Raw genomic sequence first — 16,583 nt, forward strand, 5'->3', positions numbered from 1 at the left:
GACTCATACAGTGACATAAAGAGAGGTCAGTTAACCTAGTTGACTCATACAGCGACATCAAGAGAGGTCAGTTAACCTAGTTGACTCATACAGCGACATCAAGAGAGGTCAGTTAACCTAGTTGACTCATACAGAGACATAAAGAGAGGTCAGTTAACCTAGTTGACTCATACAGCGACATCAAGAGAGGTCAGTTAACCTAGTTGACTCATACAGTGACATCAAGAGAGGTCAGTTAACCTAGTTGACTCATACAGCGGCATCAAGAGAGGTCAGTTAACCTAGTTGACTCATACAGTGACATAAAGAGAGGTCAGTTAACCTAGTTGACTCATACAGTGACATCAAGAGAGGTCAGTTAACCTAGTTGACTCATACAGCGACATCAAGAGAGGTCAGTTAACCTAGTTGACTCATACAGTGACATCAAGAGAGGTCAGTTAACCTAGTTGACTCATACAGTGACATCAAGAGAGGTCAGTTAACCTAGTTGACTCATACAGAGACATAAAGAGAGGTCAGTTAACCTAGTTGACTCATACAGTGACATCAAGAGAGGTCAGTTAACCTAGTTGACTCATACAGCGACATCAAGAGAGGTCAGTTAACCTAGTTGACTCATACAGCGACATCAAGAGAGGTCAGTTAACCTAGTTGACTCATACAGCGGCATAAAGAGAGGTCAGTTAACCTAGTTGACTCATACAGTGACATCAAGAGAGGTCAGTTAACCTAGTTGACTCATACAGTGACATCAAGAGAGGTCAGTTAACCTAGTTGACTCATACAGTGACATCAAGAGAGGTCAGTTAACCTAGTTGACTCATACAGTGACATCAAGAGAGGTCAGTTAACCTAGTTGACTCATACAGAGACATAAAGAGAGGTCAGTTAACCTAGTTGACTCATACAGTGACATCAAGAGAGGTCAGTTAACCTAGTTGACTCATACAGCGACATCAAGAGAGGTCAGTTAACCTAGTTGACTCATACAGCGACATCAAGAGAGGTCAGTTAACCTAGTTGACTCATACAGCGACATCAAGAGAGGTCAGTTAACCTAGTTGACTCATACAGCGACATCAAGAGAGGTCAGTTAACCTAGTTGACTCATACAGTGACATCAAGAGAGGTCAGTTAACCTAGTTGACTCATACAGCGACATCAAGAGAGGTCAGTTAACCTAGTTGACTCATACAGTGACATCAAGAGAGGTCAGTTAACCTAGTTGACTCATACAGCGACATCAAGAGAGGTCAGTTAACCTAGTTGACTCATACAGAGACATCAAGAGAGGTCAGTTAACCTAGTTGACTCATACAGTGACATAAAGAGAGGTCAGTTAACCTAGTTGACTCATACAGTGACATCAAGAGAGGTCAGTTAACCTAGTTGACTCATACAGCGACATCAAGAGAGGTCAGTTAACCTAGTTGACTCATACAGCGACATAAAGAGAGGTCAGTTAACCTAGTTGACTCATACAGCGACATCAAGAGAGGTCAGTTAACCTAGTTGACTCATACAGCGACATAAAGAGAGGTCAGTTAACCTAGTTGACTCATACAGCGACATCAAGAGAGGTCAGTTAACCTAGTTGACTCATACAGTGACATAAAGAGAGGTCAGTTAACCTAGTTGACTCATACAGCGACATAAAGAGAGGTCAGTTAACCTAGTTGACTCATACAGTGACATCAAGAGAGGTCAGTTAACCTAGTTGACTCATACAGCGACATCAAGAGAGGTCAGTTAACCTAGTTGACTCATACAGCGGCATCAAGAGAGGTCAGTTAACCTAGTTGACTCATACAGTGACATCAAGAGAGGTCAGTTAACCTAGTTGACTCATACAGTGACATCAAGAGAGGTCAGTTAACCTAGTTGACTCATACAGTGACATCAAGAGAGGTCAGTTAACCTAGTTGACTCATACAGCGACATCAAGAGAGGTCAGTTAACCTAGTTGACTCATACAGCGGCATAAAGAGAGGTCAGTTAACCTAGTTGACTCATACAGCGACATCAAGAGAGGTCAGTTAACCTAGTTGACTCATACAGCGACATAAAGAGAGGTCAGTTAACCTAGTTGACTCATACAGTGACATAAAGAGAGGTCAGTTAACCTAGTTGACTCATACAGTGACATAAAGAGAGGTCAGTTAACCTAGTTGATTCATACAGCGACATAACGAGAGGTCAGTTAACCTAGTTGACTCATACAGCGACATAACGAGAGGTCAGTTGACCTAGTTGACTCATACAGCGACATAAAGAGAGGTCAGTTAACCTAGTTGACTCATACAGCGACATCAAGAGAGGTCAGTTAACCTAGTTGACTCATACAGCGACATAACGAGAGGTCAGTTAACCTAGTTGACTCATACAGCGACATAACGAGAGGTCAGTTAACCTAGTTGACTCATACAGTGACATAACGAGAGGTCAGTTAACCTAGTTGACTCATACAGCGACATCAAGAGAGGTCAGTTAACCTAGTTGACTCATACAGCGACATCAAGAGAGGTCAGTTAACCTAGTTGACTCATACAGTGACATCAAGAGAGGTCAGTTAACCTAGTTGACTCATACAGTGACATCAAGAGAGGTCAGTTAACCTAGTTGACTCATACAGTGACATCAAGAGAGGTCAGTTAACCTAGTTGACTCATACAGTGACATCAAGAGAGGTCAGTTAACCTAGTTGACTCATACAGCGACATAACGAGAGGTCAGTTAACCTAGTTGACTCATACAGCGACATCAAGAGAGGTCAGTTAACCTAGTTGACTCATACAGCGACATAAAGAGAGGTCAGTTAACCTAGTTGACTCATACAGCGACATAAAGAGAGGTCAGTTGACCTAGTTGACTCATACAGTGACATCAAGAGAGGTCAGTTAACCTAGTTGACTCATACAGTGACATCAAGAGAGGTCAGTTAACCTAGTTGACTCATACAGTGACATAAAGAGAGGTCAGTTAACCTAGTTGACTCATACAGCGACATCAAGAGAGGTCAGTTAACCTAGTTGACTCATACAGTGACATCAAGAGAGGTCAGTTAACCTAGTTGACTCATACAGTGACATCAAGAGAGGTCAGTTAACCTAGTTGACTCATACAGCGACATAAAGAGAGGTCAGTTAACCTAGTTGACTCATACAGTGACATAAAGAGAGGTCAGTTAACCTAGTTGACTCATACAGCGACATCAAGAGAGGTCAGTTAACCTAGTTGACTCATACAGCGACATCAAGAGAGGTCAGTTAACCTAGTTGACTCATACAGCGACATAAAGAGAGGTCAGTTAACCTAGTTGACTCATACAGCGACATCAAGAGAGGTCAGTTAACCTAGTTGACTCATACAGTGACATCAAGAGAGGTCAGTTAACCTAGTTGACTCATACAGAGACATCAAGAGAGGTCAGTTAACCTAGTTGACTCATACAGTGACATAAAGAGAGGTCAGTTAACCTAGTTGACTCATACAGTGACATCAAGAGAGGTCAGTTGACCTAGTTGACTCATACAGCGACATCAAGAGAGGTCAGTTAACCTAGTTGACTCATACAGCGACATCAAGAGAGGTCAGTTAACCTAGTTGACTCATACAGTGACATCAAGAGAGGTCAGTTAACCTAGTTGACTCATACAGTGACATCAAGAGAGGTCAGTTAACCTAGTTGACTCATACAGCGACATAACGAGAGGTCAGTTAACCTAGTTGACTCATACAGCGACATCAAGAGAGGTCAGTTAACCTAGTTGACTCATACAGTGACATCAAGAGAGGTCAGTTAACCTAGTTGACTCATACAGCGACATAACGAGAGGTCAGTTAACCTAGTTGACTCATACAGCGACATCAAGAGAGGTCAGTTGACCTAGTTGACTCATACAGTGACATCAAGAGAGGTCAGTTAACCTAGTTGACTCATACAGCGACATAAAGAGAGGTCAGTTAACCTAGTTGACTCATACAGCGACATAAAGAGAGGTCAGTTGACCTAGTTGACTCATACAGTGACATCAAGAGAGGTCAGTTAACCTAGTTGACTCATACAGCGACATCAAGAGAGGTCAGTTAACCTAGTTGACTCATACAGCGGCATAAAGAGAGGTCAGTTAACCTAGTTGACTCATACAGTGACATCAAGAGAGGTCAGTTAACCTAGTTGACTCATACAGAGACATAAAGAGAGGTCAGTTAACCTAGTTGACTCATACAGTGACATAAAGAGAGGTCAGTTAACCTAGTTGACTCATACAGCGACATCAAGAGAGGTCAGTTAACCTAGTTGACTCATACAGCGACATAAAGAGAGGTCAGTTAACCTAGTTGACTCATACAGTGACATAAAGAGAGGTCAGTTAACCTAGTTGACTCATACAGCGACATCAAGAGAGGTCAGTTAACCTAGTTGACTCATACAGTGACATCAAGAGAGGTCAGTTAACCTAGTTGACTCATACAGCGACATCAAGAGAGGTCAGTTAACCTAGTTGACTCATACAGCGACATCAAGAGAGGTCAGTTAACCTAGTTGACTCATACAGCGACATAAAGAGAGGTCAGTTAACCTAGTTGACTCATACAGCGACATCAAGAGAGGTCAGTTAACCTAGTTGACTCATACAGTGACATCAAGAGAGGTCAGTTAACCTAGTTGACTCATACAGAGACATCAAGAGAGGTCAGTTAACCTAGTTGACTCATACAGTGACATAAAGAGAGGTCAGTTAACCTAGTTGACTCATACAGTGACATCAAGAGAGGTCAGTTGACCTAGTTGACTCATACAGCGACATCAAGAGAGGTCAGTTAACCTAGTTGACTCATACAGTGACATCAAGAGAGGTTTAGTTAACCTAGTTGACTCATACAGCGACATCAAGAGAGGTCAGTTAACCTAGTTGACTCATACAGCGACATAACGAGAGGTCAGTTAACCTAGTTGACTCATACAGCGACATCAAGAGAGGTCAGTTGACCTAGTTGACTCATACAGTGACATCAAGAGAGGTCAGTTAACCTAGTTGACTCATACAGCGACATAAAGAGAGGTCAGTTAACCTAGTTGACTCATACAGCGACATAAAGAGAGGTCAGTTGACCTAGTTGACTCATACAGTGACATCAAGAGAGGTCAGTTAACCTAGTTGACTCATACAGCGACATCAAGAGAGGTCAGTTAACCTAGTTGACTCATACAGCGGCATAAAGAGAGGTCAGTTAACCTAGTTGACTCATACAGTGACATCAAGAGAGGTCAGTTAACCTAGTTGACTCATACAGAGACATAAAGAGAGGTCAGTTAACCTAGTTGACTCATACAGCGACATCAAGAGAGGTCAGTTAACCTAGTTGACTCATACAGCGACATAAAGAGAGGTCAGTTAACCTAGTTGACTCATACAGTGACATAAAGAGAGGTCAGTTAACCTAGTTGACTCATACAGCGACATCAAGAGAGGTCAGTTAACCTAGTTGACTCATACAGTGACATCAAGAGAGGTCAGTTAACCTAGTTGACTCATACAGCGACATCAAGAGAGGTCAGTTAACCTAGTTGACTCATACAGTGACATCAAGAGAGGTCAGTTAACCTAGTTGACTCATACAGCGACATCAAGAGAGGTCAGTTAACCTAGTTGACTCATACAGTGACATCAAGAGAGGTCAGTTAACCTAGTTGACTCATACAGCGACATCAAGAGAGGTCAGTTAACCTAGTTGACTCATACAGCGACATCAAGAGAGGTCAGTTAACCTAGTTGACTCATACAGCGACATAAAGAGAGGTCAGTTAACCTAGTTGACTCATACAGCGACATCAAGAGAGGTCAGTTAACCTAGTTGACTCATACAGTGACATCAAGAGAGGTCAGTTAACCTAGTTGACTCATACAGAGACATCAAGAGAGGTCAGTTAACCTAGTTGACTCATACAGTGACATAAAGAGAGGTCAGTTAACCTAGTTGACTCATACAGTGACATCAAGAGAGGTCAGTTGACCTAGTTGACTCATACAGCGACATCAAGAGAGGTCAGTTAACCTAGTTGACTCATACAGTGACATCAAGAGAGGTTTAGTTAACCTAGTTGACTCATACAGCGACATCAAGAGAGGTCAGTTAACCTAGTTGACTCATACAGCGACATCAAGAGAGGTTTAGTTAACCTAGTTGACTCATACAGTGACATCAAGAGAGGTCAGTTAACCTAGTTGACTCATACAGTGACATCAAGAGAGGTCAGTTAACCTAGTTGACTCATACAGTGACATCAAGAGAGGTCAGTTAACCTAGTTGACTCATACAGCGACATCAAGAGAGGTCAGTTAACCTAGTTGACTCATACAGCGACATCAAGAGAGGTCAGTTAACCTAGTTGACTCATACAGTGACATCAAGAGAGGTCAGTTAACCTAGTTGACTCATACAGCGACATAACGAGAGGTCAGTTAACCTAGTTGACTCATACAGCGACATCAAGAGAGGTCAGTTAACCTAGTTGACTCATACAGTGACATAAAGAGAGGTCAGTTAACCTAGTTGACTCATACAGCGACATAAAGAGAGGTCAGTTAACCTAGTTGACTCATACAGCGACATCAAGAGAGGTCAGTTAACCTAGTTGACTCATACAGTGACATCAAGAGAGGTCAGTTAACCTAGTTGACTCATACAGCGACATCAAGAGAGGTCAGTTAACCTAGTTGACTCATACAGCGACATAACGAGAGGTCAGTTAACCTAGTTGACTCATACAGCGACATAACGAGAGGTCAGTTAACCTAGTTGACTCATACAGCGACATCAAGAGAGGTCAGTTAACCTAGTTGACTCATACAGCGACATAAAGAGAGGTCAGTTAACCTAGTTGACTCATACAGCGACATCAAGAGAGGTCAGTTAACCTAGTTGACTCATACAGCGACATAAAGAGAGGTCAGTTGACCTAGTTGACTCATACAGTGACATCAAGAGAGGTCAGTTAACCTAGTTGACTCATACAGCGACATCAAGAGAGGTCAGTTAACCTAGTTGACTCATACAGCGGCATAAAGAGAGGTCAGTTAACCTAGTTGACTCATACAGCGACATAAAGAGAGGTCAGTTAACCTAGTTGACTCATACAGTGACATCAAGAGAGGTCAGTTAACCTAGTTGACTCATACAGCGACATCAAGAGAGGTCAGTTAACCTAGTTGACTCATACAGTGACATCAAGAGAGGTCAGTTAACCTAGTTGACTCATACAGTGACATCAAGAGAGGTCAGTTAACCTAGTTGACTCATACAGCGACATAAAGAGAGGTCAGTTAACCTAGTTGACTCATACAGTGACATAAAGAGAGGTCAGTTAACCTAGTTGACTCATACAGCGACATCAAGAGAGGTCAGTTAACCTAGTTGACTCATACAGCGACATCAAGAGAGGTCAGTTAACCTAGTTGACTCATACAGCGACATAAAGAGAGGTCAGTTAACCTAGTTGACTCATACAGCGACATCAAGAGAGGTCAGTTAACCTAGTTGACTCATACAGTGACATCAAGAGAGGTCAGTTAACCTAGTTGACTCATACAGCGACATCAAGAGAGGTCAGTTAACCTAGTTGACTCATACAGCGACATCAAGAGAGGTCAGTTAACCTAGTTGACTCATACAGTGACATCAAGAGAGGTCAGTTGACCTAGTTGACTCATACAGCGACATCAAGAGAGGTCAGTTAACCTAGTTGACTCATACAGCGACATAACGAGAGGTCAGTTAACCTAGTTGACTCATACAGTGACATCAAGAGAGGTCAGTTAACCTAGTTGACTCATACAGTGACATCAAGAGAGGTCAGTTAACCTAGTTGACTCATACAGCGACATCAAGAGAGGTCAGTTAACCTAGTTGACTCATACAGTGACATCAAGAGAGGTCAGTTAACCTAGTTGACTCATACAGAGACATCAAGAGAGGTCAGTTAACCTAGTTGACTCATACAGTGACATAAAGAGAGGTCAGTTAACCTAGTTGACTCATACAGCGGCATAAAGAGAGGTCAGTTAACCTAGTTGACTCATACAGTGACATCAAGAGAGGTCAGTTAACCTAGTTGACTCATACAGTGACATCAAGAGAGGTCAGTTAACCTAGTTGACTCATACAGAGACATCAAGAGAGGTCAGTTAACCTAGTTGACTCATACAGCGACATAAAGAGAGGTCAGTTAACCTAGTTGACTCATACAGCGACATAAAGAGAGGTCAGTTAACCTAGTTGACTCATACAGTGACATCAAGAGAGGTCAGTTAACCTAGTTGACTCATACAGCGACATAAAGAGAGGTCAGTTAACCTAGTTGACTCATACAGCGACATAAAGAGAGGTCAGTTAACCTAGTTGACTCATACAGTGACATCAAGAGAGGTCAGTTAACCTAGTTGACTCATACAGCGACATCAAGAGAGGTCAGTTAACCTAGTTGACTCATACAGCGACATCAAGAGAGGTCAGTTAACCTAGTTGACTCATACAGCGACATCAAGAGAGGTTTAGTTAACCTAGTTGACTCATACAGCGACATCAAGAGAGGTCAGTTAACCTAGTTGACTCATACAGCGACATAAAGAGAGGTCAGTTAACCTAGTTGACTCATACAGCGACATCAAGAGAGGTTTAGTTAACCTAGTTGACTCATACAGCGACATCAAGAGAGGTCAGTTAACCTAGTTGACTCATACAGTGACATAAAGAGAGGTCAGTTAACCTAGTTGACTCATACAGCGACATAAAGAGAGGTCAGTTAACCTAGTTGACTCATACAGCGACATAAAGAGAGGTCAGTTAACCTAGTTGACTCATACAGCGACATCAAGAGAGGTCAGTTAACCTAGTTGACTCATACAGTGACATCAAGAGAGGTCAGTTAACCTAGTTGACTCATACAGCGACATAAAGAGAGGTCAGTTAACCTAGTTGACTCATACAGCGACATAAAGAGAGGTCAGTTAACCTAGTTGACTCATACAGTGACATCAAGAGAGGTCAGTTAACCTAGTTGACTCATACAGTGACATCAAGAGAGGTCAGTTAACCTAGTTGACTCATACAGTGACATAAAGAGAGGTCAGTTAACCTAGTTGACTCATACAGCGACATCAAGAGAGGTTTAGTTAACTCCTATAAGCTTGTAGATTACCTATTTGTTCTACTGTTGGTCTTGTGTGACATTGTAGAATGACATTCTAGGACCACGTCAGGAAAAAAAGGAAAAAATATGCATATGTACTATTTGACTGATGCTTTGTTGTTTTGTTTTGTCTGTATCCGTCTTTTTATTCTGACATTTTATTGAACCTGTATTTCATGTTTTTTTGTCTTTTGTTTTTTTTGGGGTTTTTCTTTTCTCCTTTGGCGTGACGATTAAATTCAACTGAACTCTGTATCTGTGGGTTTCCTGAAGGAAGCTTTTTAGTAGTGTCATTATACCGACTTTACCTGATTTATGATTTAATAACAATGATATAATCATTTCAGAGTTTGCGACGGTGGCCAGGGAGTGCACAGACTTCCACTTCCCCTGTCTGGAGGATCAGCTGCAGGTCGTCCAGCAGGTGGTGCTGTACGCCCGAGCCCAGAGGAGCAGCAGGCAGAAGCACCAGGCTGGTGAGAGAACCCCCTAAAACCCATTCTGACCTGAGATCAGATTCACACGAGGTTTCCAGTGGACACACACTGGTCTGATGAACCCATTCTGACCTGAGATCAGATTCTAAAAATGTCAGTCTTCTGGGAGGGTCCCTGGAACAACATATTTTCAGATGGGGGTCGGTGGCCAACTATATTTTTTGGGGGTGACTTGACATGAAAATGTTTGAGAACGACTGACATAGAAACATGAGGGTTTTTCAGAAAACTGTCACAATTTAGAAGGCATTTGTAGAATCGTCCTCGGGTCTAAAATAAAACTTAACTCAAATCTTTGCTTTTGGGGGGGGGGGGGGGGTCCGCAGCCAAACACAGATAATTCTGGGGGGGATCGTTGCCATGAAAAAGGTTGAGAGTCACTTATATAGAAACATAGGTTTTTCAGAAACCTTTAGGATTTAGAAGACTTTTTATTTTATTTTTTATTATTGTCCTCCGGTCTAAATGGGATAACACAACACACTATACACAACCCTAAAGGCTCATTCATAGTCTGGGTTTTCGGTGGTGAGGTGACCACCGCTCCGGTGGTGAGGTGACCACCGCTCCGGTGGTGAGGTGACCACCGCTCCGGTGGTAAGGTGACCACCTTTTCGGTGGTGAGGTGACCACCGCTCCGGTGGTGAGGTGACCACCTGAGCTGTGGTGGTGAGTAAAAACAGAGAGAAGGGCTGGGGCGGTGGTCACCTCACCACCGAAAATCCAGACTATGAATGAGCCTTTAGTCACCTGGAATGTTTTAGTGTCTAGTTTTAGTCGACTAAATATCATGAGATTTTAGTCGACTAAATGTACAGTTGATTTTGTCGACTAAAATGTATTTTGGCGGGCCTTGATGCCGTCGTAATGACTGATTTTACACTTGATCTACAAGCTCTACAGTCGTTGAAGATCGGCTATTTTCAGCATGCAACCAGGTGTAAAAATGACTTATAGTGGATCTCTTGTCCACTAGTCCCTTCCTAACATTTTCGTCTAGTTTTTATTTGTTGACGAAATTGTCATTATATTTAGTCTTAGTTTTAGTCATCATGGCTTATTTTTCATTCAGTTTCCACTTAGTTTTCGTCGGTGGAAAAAGGTAGTCGACGAACATTTTTCGTCTTAGTTTTAGTCGACAAAAACAACGCAGCTGAGGTGTTATAAAAAGGTTGAGAACGCACGGGTACTGCTCGGCGTTGCCAGATTCCGCAAGAGAATGTAAGCCCTTTAGCTTGATCTTTAGCAGGACTCTAAAGGACAACGTTAGTTTTTTTTCTTTTTCAAACAAGGTTCACGTTTTAGCTTGTTATTAGAGAACGTAAAAGATGAGTATTATTATGTATGTATTTATTTATTTAATTTGCTGCTTTCTTTCGTTTCACCAAGGCTCACCCCCGCTCAATCATGATCGGAGGAAGGCCCCACTCTATCCTGATTGGATGAGGGCTGGGGCCCTCCAGCCAAAACCAAAACTAGTGTTTTTGTTTTTCTACCCCAGGGGTTAACTGGGGACAGGGAGGAACTCCTTATATGGTCAGCTCACTCTATAGTAGGGAGGAGTATCACACAAAAAAAAAGACATTTGAATTAAGTGAAATCCCAGAAGATATCTTTTTACGTGTTTGTATTACTTTTTATTATCATTTTTATCAATATCTCCTTTATGTCCCCGTTTCTATGAGCTATTGTGTTTACTCTTGACATTATTGATGTGATGATTGTTTGGGTTTGATTCCCTGGCAGAGGTCCAGAGAAACGGCGGAGATGACAAGAGCAGAAACTTAGAGCGGAACCCTGCCAACATCCTGCCAGGTGAGTGGAATATATATATATATTGTCATCTCCTGTCTTTCCACCAAATCCTACTACAAATGCGCCGTGTGTGTGTGTGTGTGTGTGTGTGTGTGTGTGTGTGTGTGTGTGTGTGTGTGTGTGTGTGCGTGTGCGTGCGGTTGTGATGCACGTAACTCGAGGACCGTTCGCCCCCCCGCCGACTTCAAATCCCACACACGCGTTCCACGCCACCACAGGGAGTGTGGTATCGAGTCGGTCAGGCCCACGGTTCTCCAGAACCACCACAAAATGCTCTCTCACCAGGCTCTGCCAGTGGGCCCAATCAGGCTAAATCCCCTCACCTGTGCAATTTCCCACCTCTGCCTCAGCCAATTGATTGCCATGGCAAACCCCACACCTGCCAATTGATTACTTAACCAGTCCACTTTTCGCAGGCAGTTTGCACTCTTCAGACACAGGCAGACAGACAGATAGAGAGTTCTCCATGTGGGACACAGACAGACAGTTAAAATGGGTGCTTTGACAACGGGTATTATTAGGTTCCCAAGTTGCATCGTACCCAAGTACTGTAGGCTAGGGCATTAAGCAACTAGTCGACTAGTAAATCCACTAGTCGACCTTGTTGGTACTAGTTGACTATTTGATAAGAAAAACATTTTTTTTGTATAGGCCTCAAGATCAGGTAGATTATAGTTATAGTCACCAATGTACACAGTTTTTAAATGTAGGACAAATATATTCTTTTTTACATAATGGAGGGTATGCACATGCATAAAGTGAATGGCAAATCGAATGACAAAGTGAGTTTAATGTTGTTTAACGATGTTTAATGCAATAAAATACAACTTTTCTGTTTGGATGTATGGGGCTGTCAAGGCCAGAAAGTAGTTTTTTGACACTCAGTAGGCGTTCCCGCATAACTTCCGGGTTTGATGAAGATGTCACACGCATACCCTTTATAGGTAGTTAAACAACTAGTCGACTAGTAAACTATAGGCAACAGGTCCAGTAATAGAAAATGCGTGATAGCGTAGCTCGCTATAAGCCTGATCGATAGGGGCTGCTCGTTATCAATAAAATAAAATAAACGTAACGAGCTACGTCCCCTTATACAGGCGAGTTCTACATCTCGCGCCACTGCAACCTGTCCGAGCTGCACGTGGTGTTCCACCTGTGCGTGGACGACAACATCCGCTCGGGGAACATAACGGCGCGGGACCCGGCCATCATGGGCCTGCGGAACATCCTGAAGGTGTGCTGCACGCACGACGTCACCACCATCACCATACCACTGCTGCTGGTCCACACCATGTCTGAGGTAATTATAATACTATGTCACCACCATCACCGTACCACTGCTGCTGGTCCACACCATGTCTGAGGTAATTATACTACCATGTCACCACCATCACCGTACCACTGCTCCTGGTCCACACCATGTCTGAGGTAATTATAATACCATGTCACCACCATCACCGCACCACTGCTGCTGGTCCACACCATGTCTGAGGTAATTATAATACCATGTCACCACCATCACCGTACCACTGCTGCTGGTCCACACCATGTCTGAGGTAATTATAATACCATGTCACCACCATCACCGTACCACTGCTGCTGGTCCACACCATGTCTGAGGTAATTATACTACTATGTCACCACCATCACCATACCACTGCTGCTGGTCCACACCATGTCTGAGGTAATTATGCTAATATGTCACCACCATCACCGTACCACTGCTGCTGGTCCACACCATGTCTGAGGTAATTATAATACTGTCACCACCATCACCACACCACTGCTACTGGTCCACACCATGTCTGAGGTAATTATAATACCATGTCACCACCATCACCACACCACTGCTGCTGGTCCACACCATGTCTGAGGTAATTATAATACCATGTCACCACCATCACCGTACCACTGCTGCTGGTCCACACCATGTCTGAGGTAATTATAATACTATGTCACCACCATCACCATACCACTGCTGCTGGTCCACACCATGTCTGAGGTAATTATAATACCATGTCACCACCATCACCGTACCACTGCTGCTGGTCCACACCATGTCTGAGGTAATTATAATACCATGTCACCACCATCACTGTACCACTGCTGCTGGTCCACACCATGTCTGAGGTAATTATACTACTATGTCACCACCATCACCACACCACTGCTGCTGGTCCACACCATGTCTGAGGTAATTATAATACTATGTCACCACCATCACCATACCACTGCTGCTGGTCCACACCATGTCTGAGGTAATTATAATACTATGTCACCACCATCACCATACCACTGCTGCTGGTCCACACCATGTCTGAGGTAATTATAATACTATGTCACCACCATCACCGTACCACTGCTGCTGGTCCACACCATGTCTGAGGTAATTATAATACTATGTCACCACCATCACCGTACCACTGCTACTGGTCCACACCATGTCTGAGGTAATTATAATATGTCACCACCATCACTGTACCACTGCTGCTGGTCCACACCATGTCTGAGGTAATTATAATATGTCACCACCATCACCATACCACTGCTACTGGTCCACACCATGTCTGAGGTAATTATACTATGTCACCACCATCACCATACCACTGCTACTGGTCCACACCATGTCTGAGGTAATTATACTATGTCACCACCATCACCGTACCACTGCTGCTGGTCCACACCATGTCTGAGGTAATTATAATATGTCACCACCATCACTGTACCACTGCTGCTGGTCGACTAGTAAATCCACTAGTCGATTTTGTTGGTACTAGTTGACTAGTTGATAAAAAAAAGAAGTACATTTTGTTTAATTAATTTTTTTCCCGATTTTGTAGGCCTCAAGATCAGCTAGATTATAGTTATAGTCACCAATGTACACAGTTTTTAAATGTACAAATATTTATTTCCACCAAAACAAAACCCCATGGCGTCAAAATAAACCGTCAAAGATTTGTGCCGCATTTTTCCGATTTTTCAAAAATAGCAGACCTACAAGCTCGTAGCACGCCACTCGGTGGCGCGCAATGAGCTTGTAGATCTGCTATTTTTCAGACAGACAGACAGACACCTGAACACACGGTTAATACTCTTTGATGTAGAGAGAAAAGTCTTTGATTCTGTGAATCGGTCCCCATAACAACTGAAGCCTTAGGCTGACTGACAGACAGAATGAGCTGAAGCATTGGGCAGGCAGACAGACAGACAGACAGACAGACAGAATGAACTGAAGCCCTGGGCTGGCTGACTGACAGACAGACTGCACGATGTGCTGCTCCTGTCACGACACGTCTGCCTGCTCGTCCAACCAACACCGTTTGTTTACGAACCCAAAAGCTATTTGAGTTTGTTCTCCACGCTGCCAGGAATGTAGCGGCTTCTTCTTCTTCTTCTTTGATCCACTGCTTCTCCGACGTGTTCATGTGAAGGACCCTCGCGGATTAAACCATTCTGAACGGGAACCCATTTTGGTGTTAGCATCATGCTATGCTTTAGCTATTGAAAAATAGCAGATCTACAAGCTCATATCGCACCACCGAGTGGCGCGATACGAGCTTGTAGGTCTGCTATTTTTGAAAGAAATCGAAGAGCGACTGACATTTCTAGAATCTGATCTCAGGTCAGAATGGGTTCATCAGACCAGTGTGTGTCCGGCGGAAACCTCGTATGAATCTGATCTCAGGTCAGAATGGATTCATATGTCCTTGTGCTGTGTGGACCTCCGTCTGAAACGATTTGAACCCCCAAAACGCAGATGAAGGCCTGGAGTGGCCGGAAACCAATCACTTTAGGACGGCTGGAGATGGCCGCTCAGAGACTCAATGCATAGAAACTAAGTCATTTTGTGGGTGACCCACTCCTTTTAACCCATTCTGACCTGAGATCAGATTCATACGAGGTTTCCACTGGACCACACACTGGTCTGATTAACCCATTCTGACCTGAGATCAGATTCTTAAAAATGTCAGTCGTTCTTCGATTTTTTTTAAATAGCAGACCTACAAGCTCGTAGCGCGCCACTCGGTGGCGCGCTATGAGCTTGTAGATCTGCTATTTTTCAATAGCTAAAGCATAACATGATGCTAACACCAAAATGGGTTCCCGGTCAGAATGAGGTGGTCTCACACAGTTTATATTGTACAATTTACAACTTAGGCATTTTGCAGACTCTCTTAATCCAGAGCAGTTTACACTTACAGTATGCAAGAACAACACAAGGTGATAACACCAAATACTGTACATAGAAATAGTCATCACGGATCATAAACAAGCTGAGAGCCTAACATCCATCTAACAATAGAATTACAATTAAACCATTACAATTAGTTTAATTACATTTATAAGTGTACACCAGTGGTTCCCAAACTTTTTCATGTCAAGGACCCCCAAATCCAGCAAATTGACACTAATTAGCCCACAGACCCTCCCATTTGCCTGGGACCCCCATAAAAGAAGATTTCTACGGCTTTTCAACCCTTTTAATTTCAAGGACCCCCCCCCCCAGTTTGACAAGCATTAGGCTACGGACCCCCTTTTAATGGCATTTCTACCTGTGGGACTCCAATTGATCAATGCATGTTCCTACTCAGAGTTACAGACCCTAAGGGTCCATTTGGTCCCAAACTATATAATGTAGCTGGGGACCCCCTGGAACTCCCTCAAGGACCCCTGGGGGTCCCCGGACCCCACTTTGAGAACACTAGAGTTCTAATGTCTGCATACAACGCTATACGTTTAGCCTTTGCATACACCTGCAAAGGGCTAAGGGGGACTATTTTCATTTCAAAGCATTTCACATTATTTCCAATGTTGTGTTTTTGAGTGGTGCAACCACTCCCTTACGGAGCTATTGGTTTGGTTGCTTTGGTTGCATGCTGAAAATAGCAGATCTGCGACGCGTTGTGAGATTGTAGATCTGCTATTTTCAGCATGCAACCCAGCATAAAACTGGATCTCTTGTCCACTAGTCCCTTCCTAACATTTTAGTCTAGTTTTTATTTGTTGACGAAATTGTCAGTATATTTAGTCTTAGTTTTAGTCATCATAGCTTAGTTTTCATTTAGTTTCTATTT

General features: G+C 43.2%; 1 protein-coding gene across 1 annotated transcript in view; it reads left to right on the forward strand.

Annotated features, from left to right (window-relative positions):
• Window positions 1-16,583, forward strand: part of ferry3 (FERRY endosomal RAB5 effector complex subunit 3) — a 44,973-nt gene that overhangs the window by 21,927 nt on the left and 6,463 nt on the right. Inside the window, exons 9-11 of the mRNA XM_083762662.1 lie at window positions 9,544-9,672; window positions 11,440-11,508; window positions 12,606-12,808. Of these exons, the coding sequence (XP_083618788.1) occupies window positions 9,544-9,672; window positions 11,440-11,508; window positions 12,606-12,808 (401 nt within the window). The remainder of the gene's footprint in view (window positions 1-9,543; window positions 9,673-11,439; window positions 11,509-12,605; window positions 12,809-16,583) is intronic.

This window comes from Protomyctophum parallelum, assembly GCF_964188405.1.
Source record: "Protomyctophum parallelum genome assembly, chromosome: 4".
NCBI classification, from domain to species: Eukaryota; Metazoa; Chordata; class Actinopteri; order Myctophiformes; family Myctophidae; genus Protomyctophum; species Protomyctophum parallelum.